At 39.2% G+C, this 21967-nt stretch overlaps 1 protein-coding gene across 1 annotated transcript in view; it reads left to right on the top strand.

Annotated features, from left to right (window-relative positions):
- FAM171A1 (family with sequence similarity 171 member A1) overlaps nucleotides 1–21967 on the top strand; it is a 195726-nt gene that overhangs the window by 127103 nt on the left and 46656 nt on the right. Inside the window, 2 exon segments of the mRNA XM_020987503.2 lie at nucleotides 7081–7239; nucleotides 13139–13315. Coding sequence (XP_020843162.1) covers nucleotides 7081–7239; nucleotides 13139–13315 — 336 coding nt within the window.

The following is a 21967-nucleotide window of genomic DNA, read 5'->3' as shown; positions in this document are numbered from 1 at the left end:
TGCTCCTCACTACCTGTGTGACCTTGGAAAAGTCCCTTCTACTCTGTGCCTCATGTTTTCCACCAATAAAATGAAAGGATTGGATAGTTTTTCTCTAAAGACCCTTCCAGCTGCAAGCCTTCTGAAACAGCTGCACTTCAGAGGTTTGTGTCCTTGACGGGTTTGATCCCACGTGGCTACGAACATGTGAATGATACGTACACATACAGTGTTGGATGGGTCTTTCTGAAGATCCAGAAGCGTGGCTCTATTGAAATGCACAAGGGAATAAGCCATCCTTGTAATTTGGTATAATTCATTTATTTAGGCTATAACGTCACTGTTTCCCACTTATAACTGGAAACTAGCTGAAAGCAATTTCTTCTTTTTTATAATATCTCATTTGTATGCTAACTTTAAAAAAACATACAGTTTCTGTAATTAGTTGCCCTGCCTCCTGATTTTAATTATTTTCAGCTTCAATTCTCATTCCCCCCACCCCCAAAGTAGGGGTATAATATTTATAATACTCCATTATCAGCCTCTTTTAAAAGTAGAATTCATTTTAATGGAAAGGTAAATGACCATAAAGCTCCACTTGGGTCTTCTGCAGTTTCTCTTTATTGAAATTACTGTGCTCTATAAAATTTCATAATGAAAAAACAAGATCCTTGGAGTGAATTTCTCATTGTTGTATTTATTATCATTATTATTATTTAAAAGCATATTGTGCCGCATCTCGTGAGACTTCCGTTGTTTTAAGGACAGAGAAAAGAACTAAAATCCTGCTTATTCAGCCACATAAATAAAGATGTTTTTAACCAATAGCCAGGCTTTCTGTTTAGACAAGAACCCACACTATGTGGCTGCTCTTTCGTGTAACCCATCAAACCTAGTCCCAGGAAAGGGTTCTTTGGGGATCAGAGGGGGCCTGCGATGCCAGCTCACTTCTAAGAGTTGAGGCATGTTGTGTGCAGATTCACTGATGACGCCTCATTGTTTGGTTCAATATAATGTCTGTGGTTATAGATTTAAAAGAATGAAGACCATTGAGGAGGGCTGGGGAGTCTCTTGTTCTTTCCAGGCAAATGTTTAATGCTTCACTTGAAATTTTATCTTTTGAAATCTTTACGACTAGATTAAACAATAAGTAAACTCTGCTAGGCTAATGGGAATTATCATTTCTTGGGCAGAAAAAAAGACTGCATTCTGACTTTCTTATGTGTGAGTATTTGTCCCCCTGCCCATCACACTTGCACACAGACACAGAATACATTTTAAAATGTATTTGAGTCTGATGCAGTGGAGTAAGCCTGACCTGAGAGTCAAAAGACCTATGGTCTAGGTCCAGCCCTGTAACTAATTGTATATTTGACAGGTCAGTTAATTTCTTAGTTTACTCATCTGCAAGTGGATGGGGTTATGTAGGATGAGCTGAAAGCACCATGTTCGTTGTTGAGTTATTTCAGTCACGTTTGACTCATGACCCCATTTGAGGTTTTCTTGGCAGAGAGAGCCATGGTTTTGACATTTCCTTCTCCAGCTCATTTTACACATGAGGAACTGAGGCAAATAGGGTTAAGAGACTTGCCCAGGTTCACAGAGGCTGAGGCTGGATTTGAACTCATGGAGATGAATCTTCCTGATTCCAAGTCTAGTGCTCTATCTACTGTACCATCTACCTGCCAAAAATCACCACTGGATCATAGATCTAAAACCTTGTTGATCGTGAGTTGTATGATAGGGGGTCTTATAGGAGGCACCCAGTAAGTGGAATGTAACCCAGAGCTCAAGCTTCATTTGCGTAAGACTCTCGTTATTGGGAGAAAGAATGACTATTTGATGCTCTAAGCTTGTATGAGGATCAGAGTTATTGAAAGAGAGTTCTTTGGCTTTTAGCTTTGAGAGAGGACATATGTGGCTTCCAGCTCTCTTCAAGGAGAGAGGTCTCTAGAGAGAGGGGACTTTGAGTAAAAGCCAGCATGTCTAGGGACTAGCACCTCAAGCACATTCCAGTTTTCTAGGGGGCTACCCTAAAGCCTTCAGAGAATTTCCCTTTGAGTAAGATGGGTTGACTCTCTCACTGGCTTCTTTTTCTCATCTACTACTCCTAGTGGGTTAGCTCATTCTCTTTGTGTGTCATTTGATATAGTTTAATCTGTGGAACTTTGCTGATTTCTGTTTGTGATCAACTTGAATAAATGTGTCTATTCACTATTCACAGTGCATGATTTGCTGTTCACCATATGGCCTTTGTTTATCGGTGGGAAAGGTATCAGACTTCAGACATAGGTTAGACCAGCTCCTTCATCCTTAAGAGACAAGCCCTTAAGTCTTGAACTTAAAAATCATTTCCTTTATGCTAGCAACATTTAGAGAGGGGAAAGATGGGCTTGATTCTAATCCAGGATCCTTTCTCTGAAGAGAGCAAGGTACCTGCATACCTGGCCCCTTCTGATCCCCTCTAGGCAGAAATGAAGGTCTTCCCTCAGAGAGGGCTGAGCAGGATGCCAAAGATATCTACTTGTGTTTCATTGGGAGCCTCATTTTGATGAACCTGTGTGGATATACAGATAACCTGCCTGGAAACACACACACTCTACAAGCACATTGATCACTGAGTCTTAGAGATAGAAAGTGCTTTAAAGATGCTCTAATTCAGCCTCTTTAATTTACAGCTGAGAAAGCTAATTTCATATTTGTTGAGTGTCTTTGTTACCATCTATGTGGCCTTGGGCAAGTCTCTAAACCCTACTCGGCCTCACTTTACTTATTTGTAAAATAAGTAGGTTGGACTAGATGACCTCTCGATTTTCCTCTAACTCTAAATCTGATGGTGGTATTACTGTTGTCATCCTTCTGAAAAGAATGTGAGCTGATCTTTCCAAAGGTATGACAAGTGGACTTGCCCCCTCTTCTCATGCTCAGTGCTAGGCAACCATAGGGATTTTCCCCCTTAGCAGTCTTTGGTTTTTCTCTCTAAAGAGCTGTTGATTGTTTTCAAACAACTGACTGGGGTCAGGAGGGGATGGGTGGAAGGGTAGAAGAAGAGAGGGAGATATGAGTCCATTTTTGTGAACTGTTAGTACAATAAATATCTTATTTCATGAAAATTGAAGATTTTGTGCCACTCAAGTTTGTTTGTACATTTCCCTCTTTGATAGGAAAGAAATCAATTTGATCTCTGTTTTGGAAGGAAAAAAAATCTTCACTATTTAACTCCAAGATCAAAGTTTTTTCAGAAGGTTTAGTTGGATATTAATGTGTTTTGAATTGTTTGGTTCTGAGGACATGCTCTGACTCATCTCCTAAACTTTTGATGAGCCTAAAGGGACCTCAGCATTTTAACCATCTGATCACATTATGACAAAGTTAAATAGAAAAAATAAACTTGAGTAATTCTCTAAACTATTTGTGGCTCCCACTTTGTTCTGTCCGATCTAGCCAGTGGGGTTAAGGCAGGACCATTATTAATGGAGCAGTAGGGTACCAGTGCCCACTGTGGTTGTGAGACACAGGGCACAATGGCAGAAAGAACACTAGACTTAGAATCAAGAGAGAAACAGATGTGAATCCCACCCTTCTGACCATGAGCGCTTAAACCTCATTTTCCTCATCTGCAAAATAGGTACAATGCCTCACTAAGTTATTTTGAAGATCAAATGAGACAATGTATATAAAACATTTTGCAAATCTTAAAAAGAGCTATATAATTGTCCATTATTACAATACTTCTCCATATCTTTATCTCCCAAATCAGATTCCTTTTGGAAAATTTAGAAATTTGAATGATGAAATAAATGTAAGAGCATGACCATTTGTCACTATAAAGTTCCATTAAGCTGGCAGTTTAGGATAAGTTATGAACCTCATTTTTCCCCCCAGGTATTGGTATTGTTGTCAGTTTCCTTAAGTCACTGTTTTTATCTCTGTTCAGTAGTGCTCGACCAAAAGTGTATGTAGGAGAGAGACAGAGACAGACAGACAAAGAGAGAGAGAGAGAGAGAGAGAGAGAGAGAGAGAGAGAGAGAGAGAGAGAGAAAGAAAGAAACACAGAGATACCATTTCTGAATGGTGCTCCTCTGAATCAGCCCATGCATCTTATATATGGATTTTCCTAATGGAGTATAAGGGCCCTGGGATAAGTTGTATAAATAATGCTGACATGGACAGATGTTTAACCCCACTACACACTGGTTTTATTTAGCCTTCTACTTTGGCCTGAAAGAGGACAAGATAAGTCTGTCATGTTGCATTTTTTAAAAAAAAGCCTTCAGTTTTATTTCCCAAATGTTAGCAGTGTTCTTTATTCCCTGGCATATATTGTATACAGCCCTTGCCCGCAGGGTTTATGGAGTGGGCAACACAGGCAGTACTGTTTGCACTGAAATACATTGGAGGAAAGTGATTCAAATCTCAACAGATTCAGTGTCATTGAAAAGACTCATAGAAGAAATAAGTGCTTGAGTAGGTTTTTGGGGAGGGAAAAAAGAGGTCAATGGTCGATTGCCAAATAAAGAAAGGACTCAGTCTCAGAAGAGAGTTGGACAAAAGAACCAAAGGAAGCAGGCAGCAAGTGTAGGCAGAGAGCTAGAAAGGGTGTGGGGGAAGCCAGCAGCTCATTGGAAGGGCACAGAGCCTTGGTGGTGACTGCAAGAAGCTTGAACTTTATACAGACTAAACAAAACGGATTTGAAGGGGGATGCAAAATCTGATTTTTGTCCTTAGGATTTTGTAAAATGCCTAGGAGAATCAAAAGGCAAAATGGAGTGGAGTCAAGGATGACCAAAGTTGTCCAGAAGTTTGTAGTGGGATTTCATGACTACATCAGGTGGGAGTTGGCCTACATGGTGGTTAAGGCTCCCTTCAGAACTAAGATGCTGAGATGTTGTAATTCCTTAGTTCTGAGTTAATGTAGTCCAGATGGCTAGTATTCAGAGAAATGTTAGTTTTGGGGACAGAGGATAGAGAAAATTCTTTAATATTTTGAAACAGGACTAACATGATAACCTAGTTAATCTTGATTAAGTTTAGTCACATTTGAGAACACAGACTTGATTTTACACTAGCCTGTGTGCCAGAGATCAGAATGCCAGATTTGTTCCATTCTGGAATTGCCTGGTGGGATTCAACACTTTCACTGGTCATATGGTTAAGGAACCCTGCCCCCAGCCTAGAAGTTTTAGGTTTGGTTTAACCTCTAGACCTCAATTCCCACAGCTATAAAATGAGACAAGTAGATGGATCTCTAAGCCTTCTTAGGGTTTTTGATGTTCCATGATTCTTTCAGAGCTCCAGCTGGTTCCTACTCATCTTAGGTTCATTCTCCTACCTGTCTCCTGAAGTCATGAGGATCTTAGAGAGCTGGGAAGGACCTTGGGGTCATCTAATCCACCTCTGTCATTGTGCAGATGAAGAAACTGAGGGCTAGAGCAGTGGAGGTCCCAGAGGTACCAAGGACAGCTGACTTCCAAACAAGCCTGCCTTTTTTTTTTTGTGTGCAAGGCAGTTGAGGTTAAGTGACTTCTGGCCTCAGACACAGATTTGAACTCAGGTCCTCCTGACTCCAGGGAAGCACACTTTCTACTCTCCTCTGATCCTTTCTTAACACTGAGTGCCCAGCTGGGATCATATGCTTTAGAGCTAGAAGAGAACTCAGAGCCCATCTACTCCAAGCCCCTCTTTTCACAGATGAGGAAACTGTTATCTGGGGAGATGGAAGTGACTTTTTTAATGTCACACAGGTTGGAAGCATCAGAAGTAGAATTTGAATCCCAAGCCAATGCTCTTTCCCCTGGACCATTTTTCATCAGAAATTATCTTTGGAGGGTGCTGAAGCCTCAGAGGGCAGCTAAGTGGTGCCATAGTGGATAGAGTACTGGGCTTGGAATCAGGAAGACTTATCTTCCTGAGTTCAAAACTGGCCTCAGACATTTACTAGCTGTGTGACCCTGGGCAAGTCACTTAACCCTATTTGCCTCAGTTTCCTTGTCTGTCAAATGAGATGGAGAAGAAATGGCACACCACTCCAGTATCTCTGCCAAGAAGACCTCAAATGGGATCATGGAGAGTCACACATGACTGAAACAACTCAACTACAACAACAGCAAAGCATCCGAATATCTGGGGCAAAAGGAAATAGCCCCCATCTAATAACACCTACAAACCTGAGGGGAAAAAAGGAGTGCATATCTGAAACCTTGATGCCGTTCAGAGACGGCTGGACTTATCTGAGTGTTAACTCTGATGGTGTAACTTTAGAATCTGATTCTAATAATTTTGAATCATGTTAGTGGCAAATCACTTAAGCATTCTTGTTTTTAGTTACTGTCATCATAGCATCAGGTAAAAACAAGTTCAGGTCTGACAATCAGAACACCACCTGGAGCAAGGATGAGACTACAGATGGTCATCCAAAGTGATTGCTCACCCCAGAGAGCTTTAGAGAAGCCCATCCTTCTCCTTTAGGGAAAACTCCCATGAGAAAGGATGCATAGTCTCTGAAATCTCATCATAAACTTTGTAATATAATCTATCCCAATTAGAAAGGGCTTGCTGGCCAGATAGATATGATGGCAAGCAGCCACTCTTTCCTAATAATCAGCTACAATAAGTGTCTAGAGTTCCTTTCATGGCAACACCTCCATTTTCTCTGTTTTTCCAACTTGGTCTGCATATGGGTTCAGAGTAAAATCAGGAGACTGGTTTAGGATGTGTTCCTTCCAGTATTAAATCTTGCACAGAATTGTTTTTTAATAGATCAGCCACCCATTCCATGCATTTGGATACATTTTTAATTTTATTCACATCTAACATCAAATGTTATGCAAGGAGAAAATTCACAAATAAATCCTGGAAAGCGTTTTAAAAAAAGAAGCAGCAGCAAATAACATCCTGTGAGAAAACAACCGTGACAATGGGCTATTATTTCTAGCTACATAATACTATGTTGTCACATCTTTGTGTCCAATGATGGGGAAGAGGAATTGGGGGGGGGGGGAAGGGAGGTACTGAAACCTTCCAAAAGGCACTGACTTGCTAGTTTCCATTTTCTAAAAATGGAAGCTGCTCCTTTAATAAGTCACTGGTTCATTTTTGCAGGTGCTCGGCCACAGCCTCGGGTTCATTTCCAGAGACGAGCCTTGAAGCTGCCGGAGAACACCAGTTACAGTGACCTGACTCCTTTTCTCACAGCTTCCAGCGTCCCAGCAGAAGTGGACAGTTTCCCATATTTACGAGGATTAGATGGGAATGGAACAGGTAATTTGAATCTCTTCTCTTTTTAATCATGATTTTATGTGTTGGTCTTGGATATGTTGGGTCATCATAAACAGGAAAAGCTGTAGATTAAGGAGGGAAAAAATCTCTGCAAGTAAGTAGATATTTAAAATGAAAGAAAACAAATTGGGACTTTCAGTCTGGTCTGTTGTAGGCTTAATTTCAATGTCTCTTTATTGTTTTTCTTTAAAAAGACTTTTTTTATTGGATGTTTCTTTATCCATCATTCTGTGCTGATTAATACCAAGAAATGAAGGAGGAGATTCCACACTATTTGGGGAGAAACCTAAACGAATTCAAGGCAACCCACAGAAATTATTTTTTATATTTTAAAATATTGGAGAAACTAACAGTTTTAAAATGCAAAAATGAAAATACAAATTCAAGTTTCTTTACTTCTTCATTTTCTTTCTCCTGTTGAAACCTTTATTCCCACTTGCTGGAGTTTTGTGTTGTAAAGGGGCTACCCGACGTGATTCAAGTATAGTGAAATCCATCCCCACCCACTCAGAAATCCTTGTACTGGGAGTGGAAGGGGGTGTGTTTGGTCTATTTCAGAGGAAAGCAGCCTAAGACTCTGGTGCCCCACAGACGTGGGGCATTGGGTGGTGGGGATCTGTCACCCTCCCTCTCTCTCATTCTCTTTTCTTTCCTTCCCCTACTGCCTTTGCTTTAAACAGAGGGGTCTCTAATTGGTCAGTCATTATCTACCACTTAATTTCAAAGCCCTGTGCTATATGCTCTCTGGTTGAAGTCCAAGGAACTGGACTGAAGCCCTGGTTGCAGTTGGCATTCTGACTTACTTCTCTTGAACCAGTATTTTTTAAGCAGCTTCTGTGTGCCAGGTACAGTGTTAACTGCTTGGGATCAGAAATAAAAAAGATATGGTTCCTGTTCTGGAGTCCTTGTGTTCTGTCTGGGGAGATAAGAAGTAAATGCATATGTATGTGGTGGGTGGATGTATATGTGTATACACACATATATGTATATATATACATATATGTGTGTATACATGTATGTATTATATGTGTGTGTTAAGTATGCAGGATATATGAATGTAGTATTGGACATGGGGCGGGGGCAGGGGAGAATTGAGAGTGACTCAAAGATTAAAAACGCAAATGACTAGGTTGGTGGTAATACAAGTAGGGAAGTTAACAGTAAGTAAGTGGGAGGAAAGGTAATGAGTTAGGTTTTGAACAAACCCTGCTTCCCAAGTTGGAACCACTAAGACCATAGGAATTTGTAGGCATTTCCATCTCATCAGGAAAAGACTGGAGACTCTGGCCTTGGACCTTGTGTTGGGATCTTGTTGTCACAGCTTGGCCCTTCCAAATGCACTAAAAGTTGCTTATTCTTGGCCTGGTGAATCAAGAACCCAGAACATCAGAAACCCTGATTTCCAGAAATCAGGAGCCTTGGGTTCTCTTTCTTGTCTTTCCCTCATTGCCAGGACTGGCAATAATAAAAACACTCATTAGACTAGTTAAAATGTAAAAGAGGGATGTTGAGCCGCATCCAGCCGGGTGGCTGTGTGTGATTTTCTTTGGGTGACATCTTGTTTACCTTCAGGAGAACTAAGTTCAGTTTAGTGAATGGTTGCCGCTGCATGTTAAATGAAAGCGGAAGGGGCCCAAATGAGTTTCCTAACCGTAAGAGATCTTACCAGTTACATATTGCTTAAAGGAAACTTTTTGCTAGAACCCAAAGTGATATGATTTTGTCGCTCAGGCTTTTTCTAAGTGCTGCCCCTCTTTAAAAAACGTTTCTTCCCTTTTTAATTTTTCATATTGTTAATGCCTTTATTACATAGTGCTTTGCTGTCAGACTTGTGATCGGTCTTGAATAAGCATGCCACAACAGATGTTGCATTTTCTTGAAAGAGGGGTTTAGAAGGTGAGACTCTTTAATAACTTCATTATAACACAACTACAATGAAGTCTGGGAATCATCAGAATTCATCCTTTAAAAAAACAGTATCATATTATAAAACCTTGAACTTGGAGAGCTTCCCACATTACTTAAAGCACATTAATTAGGATTTTTGTATAGACTCCATTTCCAGTAGCTATTAAATAAATTATGAAATCTGAGCCAGTTGGGGAAGAAGGAAAAAATAAAGAAGGGGAGCTATTGATTATTTTTTTTTAGATTGCTTTATTTCAGTCTTCTTTTATTTGAGAGATGAAAAAGAGAAGGTCTTTTGAAGGTTATATTTAACCTTTGTTTCCTGCTAGAATAACTGACATGCTTACTTAAGGAGAGTAGGGCTTTATTTTAAACCTCTCTCTGAGAAAGGCCCAACTCTGAGTAATGTGCATATATACATAATACAGGGTTTGATTCTTTGCTTTGTATTTCTATAGGATTGGAGGGTGGGAGGAGGCAGGACCTTCTGGACAAATGCATTAGCCCTCTTAGCCAGCACTTTAGGTAGTCATCAAACTCTGCCTTCACTTTGTTTATAGCTTCTCTTTTATCCCAAAGTTGTGACTTTAGGACTTATTAAATTAACTCTAAAGAATCTCATTCAGTTTGTATCTAGGAGAACAATGCAGTTTTCTCTTGACAAGATTATTAGCCACACTTAAAATGCCACAAAGAAGCAGAGAAGGGCAATTTCAAAATAACACCCTTGCTAAATAGTGCTGTTTGCCTCAGTTTCCTCATCTGTCAAATGAGCTGGAGAAGGAAATGGCAAACCACTCCAATACCTTTGCCAAGAAAGCCCCAGATAGGGTCACGAAGAGTCAGATGTGTCCGAACAACAATCACAGTCACTTCAGACTCCAGATCCATTGTTCTTTCTACTACACCATGTTTATATATGTGATTAGACTAGTGCACATTGAACTGTCTTAAAGGAAGGCACATGTGGGTTAGAGGAGTTATCCCGCCTATGGGAACTCTCAAAGGAACCCTAAGGTACACTAAGGAACTCTCTAAATTAGGAGTTCTTAACTGGGATCCTCAAACATCCGTGGAGAAATTTGGAGCAATAAAAAAAATGACCTCTTTATTTTTACTAACCTCTATCTGAAATTCAGCATTTCCTTCATTTATAATTGTAGGAAGCAAACATACTGGGAAGGGATCCACAGGCTTCACTGCAGGTGCTGCCAGAGGGGTCCAAGACACACACACACACACACACACACGGTTCAGAACTCTGCTGTAAGACTGTGCAGAGAAGGTGCCAGCCTGCACCACTTAGAGGGACTTCCCATGTCTGCAAGCTCTCTATTCCACCCTCATCCCAATCCCTTCTTTTCTCTCCATGGTTTGTTTGTTTTCCTTGTTAGAATGCAAGTTCTTTGAGGGCAAGGACGGTTGCATTTCTGTCTGTGCATCCTCAGTTCAGTACAGTGTTTGGCACATAGTAGGTGTTTCATAAATGCTTGTTGATTGATTGAATGTCATCTAATCTAACTCCCTGGAAGGAAATGAGGCCCAGGGAAGTTAAATGATTTGCCCAGGGCTACGTGGATAAAAAATACTAGAGGCATGATTCAAACCCAAGTCCTTGGACTCCAAATTCAATGCTCTTTGTACTGTGTTATGCACGTTTTGACACATGCTAAGGAGCCAGTGGCAATGTAGAGACAGGGTGAATGAGGGGCAAGGAAGAGGTGACTATTGGAGAGAGGTCTTGGAGGAGCCAAGATGGAAGAGTGGGAGGAAGGATCAAAATAGGACTGGCCTTAGTGAGTGGTAGGCATAGCCAGTTTTCCTGTGCTGCTCTGAATTATTCATACTCATCATTTCTTATGGCACAGTAATTACCATTATATTCGTGTACCACAGCTTATTTAGCTATTCCCCAACTAATGGGCATCTACTTTGTTTCCATTTCATGGCTATCACAAAAAGTGCTGCTATGAATACTGAGAAAGAGAGAGAGAGAAGAGAGGGGAGAAGGGAGAGAGGGAGGGAGAAAGAGAGAGAGAGAAGGAAGGGGGGAGAGAGAGGAGGGAGAGGAAAGGAAGGGAGGAGGGAAAGAGAAGGAGGGAGAGGGGAGGAGGAGAAGGGAGGGAGTGGGGGAGAGAGAAAAGGGAGGAGGAAATGAGAGGGAGGGAAAGAGAGAGAGGGAGAGAAGGTAGGGAGAGGAAGGGAGGAAGACAGAGAAGGAGAGAGAGGGGAGGAAGGCAGTAGGGAGAGGGAGAGAATGGGGGGGAGAGAAGGAGGGAGAGGGAGTGGGGGGTGAGAAAAGGAAAGAGGGAGGGAGGGAGGGGAGACAGACAAGAGAGGAGGGAGTTGGGGGACCATTCTGTCTTTGACCTCCTTGGAGTCTGATCCTCAAAGGGAGATCTTTGGGTCAAAGGGTATTAGAGACTACAGCAAATTGCTTTCCATAGTGGTTGAACTGACAGTGAACTCATTCTATAACATTTAAATCCAATTCTAGCTACATTTGTAATGAGCAAACAGTGTTGTGCTTGCAGGAAAGACTAGTGATCATATATGTCAGTGGAAATCTTTTCACTCTGTTTTCTCTGATGTGTCCATAAGTCTGGAAGAAAAGATGAGCAATATGAAATAATATTATCCTCATGTTACATTTCACAGGAGAATGGAATCTAAAGTGGCTTGCTTAATTCTTTTTTCCTCCCTCAGAGGCAGTCGGGGTTAAGTGACTTGCCCAGGGTCACACAGCTAGTTAAGTGTCAAGTGTCTGAGGTCACATTTGAACTCAGGTACTCCTGACTCCAGGGCCAGTGCTCTACTCACCACGCTACCTAGTTGTCCTTATAACTTGAAAGTGTGTTAATAACCTATCTTGCAGCTTCTAATTTGGGTGTAGATTAGAAAACCATTAAAGTGTTGGCTTTTATAAATGTGTTCTAATGTAGAACAGTGGGTACATTCAGTGCCTTTGAAACATGAAAAATAGTAACAGAGACTAAGAGATGTTACAAATGTTTCATTTCCATAGTTTCACTACTCTGAGTAGAAATGCCAAGATTTTGAAGTAACTCTTGTATAATTTAAATAGTTCCAGTAAACTTAATTTTAATTTTAAAATCCTATTTTTTTGCTCATGGAGTTCAATTATAGGACTTGATCTGTGCAGGAATTTATTGACAGAGATTTTAGTGCTTGTCCGAGGGTAATTGCAACTCAGTGCAGTCTCTTCATCCTGTCTTGTAGAGTAATAATGATGATGATGAATGATGACACATGCACAGTAGAGACTTGGAGTGAGAAAACCAGAGTTCAAATCCATCCTCAGACACTTACTAGCTGTATGACTCTGGGCAAGTCACTTAACCTCTGTCTGCCTCAGTTTCCTCATCTTCACAATGGAGATGATTATAGCACCTCCTCCCAGTGCTGTTGTAAGGTAAAACCATAAAGTGTTCTATTAATGCTAGGTGGCTACTATTTATATAGTTCGGAAGTGTTCCCCTCACAACAACCCTGGAAGATAAATAATACAAATGTTATTCCATTTTCACAAATGAACGATAACAATGGTTTATCTTTATGTAATCCTTTAAGCATTGCAAAGCATTATAAAACACAACCTTATTTGATCTTCATGACTGCCGTATGAAGTAGGTGCTATTCTTACCCTCATTTTACAGATAAAATGGAGGTCACCTGGTGTGGTTAAGTGACTTGTCCAGGGTCACAAAACTATTAAGTTGTCTGAAGGGGTATTTGAACCTATGTCTCTTATTTCAAGTTTGTTGCTGTAACACTGTGGTGCCCTATTTCCAAGGTTTGGACTAGATGAACTCCGATGTCTTTTCCAATTCTCAGACATTCTGAGTATTACACTCCCCTAATGGCCCTGCCGCCACATTACGCCATGCCTCCCACCCCCATAGCTGGAGTTTACATGTACTTATATACAAAAATGACGGCTTTTATTTTTTAGGGAATAGCACCAAGTATGACCTGACCCCCGTCGCTGCAGTCAGCGTTCACCTGCTCAGCAGCGATGGAACCCCAGTCGTGGTGGATGGGCCTATTTATGTCACGGTTCCTCTGTCCCCACAGAGCAACCTGAGGCACAATGCACATGTTACTGCATGGCGATTTGACCAAAAACTTGGTGAGTAATGATTCATGTACTGACCTTCTAGTGACCGACCTCATTTGGATGTGTTTTCCTTTCACAAAAGCCTGAAAACATCCAGTTTCCAAAGCAGATGTCAATTGTTATTCCATTCTTATTCTAGTGTATATGTGTACATACACATACACACACACAACACACACACACACACACACACACACAACACACTAATTCCCTTAAATGGGACCCTGGTCTAAAAATTGGATATCATGTACTCTTTATCCCTTTTTTTTTTTAAATCCTTAATGAGAGTCAATCTGATACATTAATCATTTGGTTTGGAGTTTCTGTTTTCTATAGTGTGTTCTAAATATTTATTTTTTTTCAATCAATAAAAATTTAATTTTTATCCTTCCCTCCAAGTGAAAAAAGAAAAACAAACCTCTTTTAACACAAGCATAGACAAGCCATGCAAATCCCTGTATTGTCCATGTTTATAGATGTGTATTTTATTCTGCATCCTGAGTCAGTCATTTTTGTCAAAAAGTGGGTTTTCACTGAAAAGAGAAACAAGTTGTTTATAATGCTAATTGTGTTGGAGGATTTCCACTTTGCTTTATTTTTTTACTCCATTAGATTTGCTAAATATGCATTCACCTTTCTCTCTCTGCTACCTGTTCCTGCACCATTTACTTTCCTGCCCATCATCTGGTCCCAAACTATATTCATTCATTTGTTTCAAATTAGTCATTGGTTAAAATCTTTCCAAATGGAAATGACCTTAAGAAAGAAAAACTTGCCCTTGAGACATTCTGTATTTTCCCTGAATTTACCTCCATGGAAAGTAGAATCCTAAATGTTCCCGCCTAGCCACCTTGTTTTGAACTTCACATGGGTATTTTTTATTTGGTTCTCTTTCAAGATAAGCTTATTTGTAGTTCAAAATCTATAACTTAAGAAGATTTTTAGGACATATTTGATAAAGAAGATTTTGGTTATCTTAACTTTAATAGGCTAATCTGATTTAAAGGTACATCCTGGGAATTTTCCCTATCCATGTTGGTTTCTAGGCCTCCTTTAGCTGGTAAGTGTGTTGTGTTCTGTACCATAGGCAAGATTAAACTCCTATTTTTAAGACAACATAGATCTGTAACTAAAACTAGGATATCCCACAGGGCTAAAAAAGTATTGCTTTTGACCAACATTGAGCACATTGGGTGATCATCCACTAGTCTAGAATACCATGATCCAGTTTTAAAATCAAAAGTTCACCATTTTATTTTACTGTACTCCTCAGCAACAAACCAACAGCATTCCCTGTGATTGTATCACATTTATTTGTGCAAGACTGATCTTTATCACATGTGCTAAGGCATGTTTGATGAAATATTACGCTACTGTAAACACTGTGAAGCCATGTGGTTAATTCATTGTTTTTAAAAATTACATTTTCTCAGCTTTATAATAAAATACAAATGATGTTCATCCAAATATCAATAACTAAACTAGTTCTAACCCTTTCTGATACTATTGGTTATAGAAACACTTTTGTACTGATCAGAATTGTGTATACCTTGTACTAAATTCTGCTTTCTTTTGCTTTACATTCACTTTTCTTCATACCTACCTGTTGCTCATTTATCATCCTTATAGGACTATAATCTTTCATTGCATCAGTCTACAACAGTCTGCTTAGCCTTTCTTCTATTAGGCATTGAGATTATCTTTGCTTTTTGCTATTATACATAACACAACTACAAAATGTGTGATTAAGTCTCTTTTTCCATTGTATTAATTCATTTGCAAATTGCCCCAACGTTATGATTTCACAACTACAAAATGTGTGATTAAGTCTCTTTTTCCATTGTATTAATTCATTTGCAAATTGCCCCAACGTTATGATTTACTGGGTGGTTGTACCATTTTTATTACTCTTACTGTCTGTATACCAAATTTTGTTCTCCAAAAAAAGCTGTGCTTATTTGTATTGCCAACAAGAGAGTAGCAACTGGCTCCCTGTGACCCTGCCAACATTGGATTTCATATTTATTTATTCTTGCTAATTTAATGAGTGTGATGTGGCATCTCACGGTTTGTTTTCTTTTGCATTTTTTCAATTATTTGTGAGGTTAACCATTTCCCCAAATGTTTATTTACAGTGTTTCCCCTATTATAATCTTTTTTTCATATATTTTGACCACTTATAAAGACGGATGTTTTAAATGTTGATATGTGAGCCTATGACATGACTTTTTTAGTGTGTTCCTGGGGATATAAATTACAGTGAATCTCCAAATAAAAGCTTTATAAGACTTTATCTGGAAGCCTAAGAAGGGTACAGGAAGACTTAAAGGTAGCCCCAAATGAGGAGAAAGTAAGTGAACTTGGATGTTACTTATTCATTGCCATAATTTAATAGAACGTTCTTGGATAATTTTTCGGTCTCCTTGGGGAATTTGGGAATTCTGGTCCCACCTTCTTTATCCCTATGCATAATATCACAGTCTACCTTTGCCTTTCTTGGCCTTTATTTTGGATGAATGGGTTGAAATTTGATAATTAGACTAGAAGGTAGGCAGTGTTCTATGTCTTACACTCCTGTGATCATTTTACATTGTTATGTTATGTTGTTACATTGTTATGTGTCATTCCATAGGTGAAGTATATTGTATGACTAAAGAGGCAGGAAAATATAAGGCAAAGAATGTTGAATCTAGATTCAGATCCTGACTGCTGCTCACTAACAGTGTGAGATTGAAACATAATCTCTCCAGACGTTTAGGGTTCTGCAAAATGTGAGAGTTCATCTAGATGAAATCTGAGGTCATTTTTAGCCCTGCATGAAAGAGATGATATGTATCATGATAGTTTAAAGCATGTTTACAGAAATATTCATCATGTTTATTGGTCACACACACTTTTTAAAAATGGCCTTTGATACATCAGTCTCCAAGCTGTTAGAGGTGATTCCCCTGTGATTGGCTCAATTCTCAGTTTCCTCCATGTGAATAACTTCCATGTAGTTGAACCTTCTGCTGGGAATTTCCATTGTATGTTTGCTTTATTCTAGTTTAATTAAGGTCTTTTAATGTGGTGCTTTGCCATGAAAAGTCAGACTGCCAAGTTCCTGTCTTTCTTACTGACTCTTAACAGATGATTATGTGAATGTAAAGCAAAGCAAAACTTTAGGGTAGCTCTTTTAAATGAAGAGAACTTTATGTGCCCTGACTTAACAGAAATTCAAGAGAGGTTAGTATAGGTGTTAACAGGCACTGGTGGTGGTTTATTGGGTTTTGTTTTGTTTTTTTCCCAATGATCTCCACATATAATCCACATTATTGCCAATTTCAGGGCCAAAGTGACAGAACCCCGTTAAGTCAGACTTAATAAAAATTAATAAAATAAATTTTATAAAAATTTAAAAAAATTTTGCTCAGGCAGAGCATCAGAAAAAAATCTTGAAAAACTGAAGTCAATTTATGAGTGAACCATTTCTGATTATTTCGTTGTAGTGAAGCCAACTTATTAATTTTAAGTGTACAACTTAAAAAGTAATAGCCCCCTTAATTAAAAATGAAAAGTCTATAACAGTCATTTGTTAATCCCCCAGAATCCTACGTCTGATTGCTTTAGTATAGGGAGCGAATGATGCTCTGAGCTGTTTGAATGTGATGTGACTTTGCTTGGGTGAATTGAAATGACTTGTTTTGAAGAACTGATGCCAAGAGATAATATATGTTCTGTGCTTCTTCGCTCATCCGTGCCTTCCTTACCTAGAAAGAATTTCTAGGAAATTTTCCTAGTCTCTTGTGAAAGTTGTAGAAAGGCAAATTAGGCTTGTTGTAAGGCAGACCTTCCTTACACTTAGAACTATCCAAATGGGAACGGACTGTGTGAGAAGGTCATGATTTCCCCGTTCTAGAAGTCTCTGATTGGGTGACCACTCATTTCATGTGCTTTAGAAGGGATGGCCTCCTACGGCCCTTCTAACATGAAGATTCTATTTGTGTGAAAATCAGCACAATGTTTGCCTGTCTTTAGTTTCATGGTATTTATCCCAATCACCTCAATTACTCAAAGATCATCAGCAGTTTTTTGTTTTGGTATTGGGGTGTTTTTTTTTTTTATTATTTTTGCTAGCCTAGGATGTAATCCTCCAGGGCCAGGTGATTTGGATTTGTTAAGAACAACTAGGTGTTTTCTTACAGACTCCTCACTTATCTGGGTTTCAGCATTGGTTTTTAATCTCCCATCTATGTTCTGGTCTTACCCAGTCTAAAGATAAGTTTCCTTAATTGATTTAAAAAAAGCAAAATAGGAAATGAATAGTGAATATTTTTTTTTTCTGCAGCCCTATACTTATCCTCCATTCCATTCTAAATGCAATTCTCTCATCTTGGTTCTTCCTTTTGCCTTCTCATAGCTATTTTTAATGTCCTTATTGTCCAATATATTTATTACAAACCTCAGCTCAGTCTGCTGTTTTGCTTTCCTGGCATGTATTGCCACACACTACCATTCTCTCTTTCTGAGCCCTGGTTTGCTGCTGTTCCTTCCATCTTTTTTGCGCACATCTTTCTCTTTCCTGAGCTGGTTGATGACCTCCCATTGTGGCCACATTGGTCTCTTTAGACACCACCTTTTCTCCATTAGTGAAATAATTTGTGCTTACATCATCAGAATTATGTTCTTTCTCATATTCTTTACCATCCCACCTGAGGCGGTTTCTCTTTTGGAAACTTTTTAGAGACCTTCAGGCTATTGGGCTTAAATCTGTCCATTCTCTGAATTTTGGGGGGGTTTGTTTTTATTTATTTATTTTTGGCCAGGCAACTGGGTTTAAGTGACTTGCCCAGGGTCACACAGCTAGTGAGTATCATGTTATCATGTGTCTGAGGTCACATTTGAACTCAGGTCCTCCTGACTCCAGGGCCAGTACTCTATTCACTGCGCCATCTAGTTGCCCCTTTTCTCTGAGTTTTTGAAATCTACTCTTTTTAAGTCATGAATATACATAGGATGTTGTACCTTTCCATGACTGTTTCCACTTCTACCCTCTAGGTAAGGGGAGAAGAATGAGGGTAGGTGGTAAAGTGAATAGAGGGCCCCAACATGGAGTCAGAAAGGTCTGAGTTCAGATGTAATGTCAGACTCATTAGCTGTGTGACCCTGGGTGAGTCACTTATTGTCTGTTTGCTCTGTTGCCTCAACAATGGGAATAATAATAGCACCTACCTCCCAGGGCTGTTGTAAGGATCAAATGATAATAGTTGTAAAGCACTTGACACCTGGTAGGAGCTGTATAAATGTCAGCTATTCATAATTTTTTATCATCTCGTATTATTATTATTATTGCAATAACCTGTTAGTGGGTCTGCCGGCCTCAAGTCTGTCCCCATTCCAGCCCAGCCTCCATTTGACCACCGAAGTGATTTTTGTAAAGTTCAAGTCTTCTCAAGAGCTTAACTCTTCCCTTATAACTTGCCCAGGTTACTTATAGTGTTGCTCTTTGGGCCAAGCAAAACCAGCCCAATCTTATGGTAGCCTTTCAACTGCTTGAAGAGTATTCTCCTGTTCCCACTCATTCTTCTCTTCTCCAGGCTAAACATCCCTTCATTCTGTCAATTTATCCACCTAATAGCATATTCTTCATGTCTCCCATCATCCTACATAGGCTCCAGCTTGTCTTTGTTTTCCTTCACTTATGATCTAAACCAAGTATTCCAGAAGTAGCTTGGCCAGGGAAGAACAGACCTATCACTTCCTTTGTTATGGTCTCTGGCTCTAAATATACCCTGGAATAACATTACCTTTTATGAATCCCACATCAAAATGTTGGCTCATATTGAAGAGATAATCTACTAAAACCCCAAAATTTTTTCACACCAACTACTAGTCTATCTGTACCTCTCCTATCTTGTATTTGTAAAAATTGAATTTTTGAGCCTTACTCTAAAACTTTGTTTTTCCCTATTACATTTTTAACCTATTAGATTCAGCTCATTCTTTTTTATCCTGTTTAGAATCTATTATTGAACATGGTGGCTACCTTTGTATCTGCTGTTTAATAAACATTCCATCCATGTCATCATCCCAAGTCATTGATAAAAATATTAAATGACAGATCCTTGTGGCTTTCTACTAATCACCTCTTACCAAGTTAACATGGTACCATTAGTGACTTTTAAAAAAAAGTTTGGTTATTTAACCAGCTCTGAATTCATATAACAGTAATATCATCCGGCATATATTACTCTGTATTTTTTCAGTGAGTATAACACTGAGAAACTTGACTGCAATCTAGATATATTACATATTACGCCTCCTCTGGATCACTCTCCCAACTTGTAACTTTAATCACAGGTTGGCTCTCCAGAGGGTCGTTGCTACCTCAAGTTCTAGACGTCATTCTGTGAGACTGCAGTTTTCATACTGTATAGCTTACAAGCCCCTAACAAGATGTTTCCCGTTAATAATCAGCTAGTAGACACAGCCCCTAGGAAAGGCTTTTTACTACAATGACATAGTTAAAAAAAAAAAACATTGCTGCAGAAAATTCACTTCCCCAGTCCTGTGGTATACTCTGTCACAAACACATAGGAAGAGTAGGCACAGAATATAGTGGTAGTGATGAAACACTCATGTTGAGGATGTGTGTAGCCAAGACAATTCCCAACTCTAGAACTACTGGCTTTTAGTGTTTTTTCTCTGTGTGTAGACCTCACAAAGGTCCCTGCTGGGCACACACTGCCTGTGTTGGACAAGATGCTCAGCTGTGCTTATACCTCACTGAGCGTCCCTTCTGGATAGGTCACGTCCACTGGACTACTTGGATTTTCTCCTCATTAAGCAGCCGTAGTCTCCACTGCCTCAAGCTTGATGTTAAGTTACCGTCCTCGGCTAGGCTCTTACATAAAGAGCAGAGACCCTTAGCCTAAGCCTGGAAGAAGTCTCTCTAATTCTGTTCTCTCAGATCCTTAAATATAAGACTTGCCATCTTCCAGACAGAAAAGCAGAGGTTTTAGCTTTTCCTTTTGTCAACTCAGCCTAGTTTAGGGCTGATACCCTTTTTGAGAGACTTCACCCTAACTGTAGTGACCATCCAGTATATTTCCCAGATCTTTATTTCTGCTGCTAGGCCATAGCCAGGAATGAATGACCATCTGCCCAAAAATCATCCAAACAGCTTTGGGACTCAGGGTTCCCCACTTTTTTTTTTTTAACTTGAGGATTCTTCTGTTGGTCTGTGCATTAAGTGGCTGTGGACAAGGTACAGAGGAAGTCTATATCATATTCTTTGTCTCTGCTGGCCTTTAATATTCAAATAAGCTACTCAAAGCGTCATATCCTAAAACGTATGAAATGGTCCATTCACATCTGAAAAGGGGCTTATCCTTTACAAAATGCCGATGAAGTTTAAGTGGGATGTGCCCTGTCCTGTTGTCTTTATAATTTGCCTATTAAGAACCACAAATTTGCTGAAATCTGAAAGGGACATCCCTTTTGTGTCCATCTACAGCATTCTTTTGATTGACCAATCTATAGATCCTATCAAAACTGAAAATAAGGTTAGTCTGCAATGAACTACTTTTGATAAGTATCCTGACTTATAGTGATTTCTGCTTCCCTTTCTAAGTATTTATAAACTATCCCCTTACACATGTTTTAGAATTTTTCCAGGAATAGAAGTTAAGCTCTCAAGTATATAGTTTTGAGACTGATGCTTTCCCATTTTTGGAAAATTGGGGTAGCCTATGCCCATCTCCGCATCTATAGCACCTCTGTACTCTAAGATCTTTCAAAGATCATCAACAGTGGTTCAGCAAACATGTCGGCTAGCTGTTTTGGTATCCTAGGATGATCAGCCAGTTCTGGTGGCATGACCTCCGTGGGAGAAATTTGATGCTACATGACTGTGTCCTTACTTATTGGAGTTTAAAAGTCTGTGCTCACAGCCTTTATTTTATCCTGCCCAGTTCATTTTCTTTAGAAGAAAAAAAAAGCGAAAAAAGAATTTAGTGGTTTACTCTTCTTACTGCCCTTCATTATCATCACCCCATCCACTTCAACCTCCTTTGAAACTCCTCGTGCTTTCCACAGATCTAAATAAACCCTTTTTTTTGTTAGCATTCTCACCAACAGTGTACTTAAAAACAAGAAAAAATAACTTTATATACTGGTGAAATCAGTGTTAAAATTCTCACCGCCTACAATACAAAATGCTTTAATATTGTTCATCCCATATTTGTGGATAAAAAAATTGACATGCTAAAAAATTAAGTGGTGCTTATTTTAAAAAAAAGAATGCTGACACAAAATCTTAGTCCTTTTCTCTGTTTTCGGGTTCTACTCTTTCTTGTAGAATTTAGATTATTTGGGGGCTTTTTTAACCTCTTCTTTATCTAGCATCATTGGAGAATATAGTATTCTACATGAGTTTTCTAGATAACTAAAAGCTACCCTTTAAGGGGTTAACATTTTTTGTTAGCTTTTTTTAATATAATATTTCTAAAACTCATTGAAGAATGCTTTAGCTTCTTAAAGAGGGGGTGTAAAATACATTTGAAAGTTAATATAATTTTGAAAGTTATTTTAAAAGTCTGAAAGGGAGTCACCCTTGCGAATCAGTCTCCAGTATTACCATCACTTGCAGAATTAATAGGCTCAAAGTCAGTGTTGGCAGGGTCC

This window comes from Phascolarctos cinereus, unplaced genomic scaffold (assembly GCF_003287225.1).
Source record: "Phascolarctos cinereus isolate Bilbo 61053 unplaced genomic scaffold, phaCin_HiC Scaffold_1;HRSCAF=81, whole genome shotgun sequence".
Taxonomy (NCBI): Eukaryota; Metazoa; Chordata; class Mammalia; order Diprotodontia; family Phascolarctidae; genus Phascolarctos; species Phascolarctos cinereus.
This window is presented reverse-complemented; position numbering and strand designations above follow the sequence as displayed.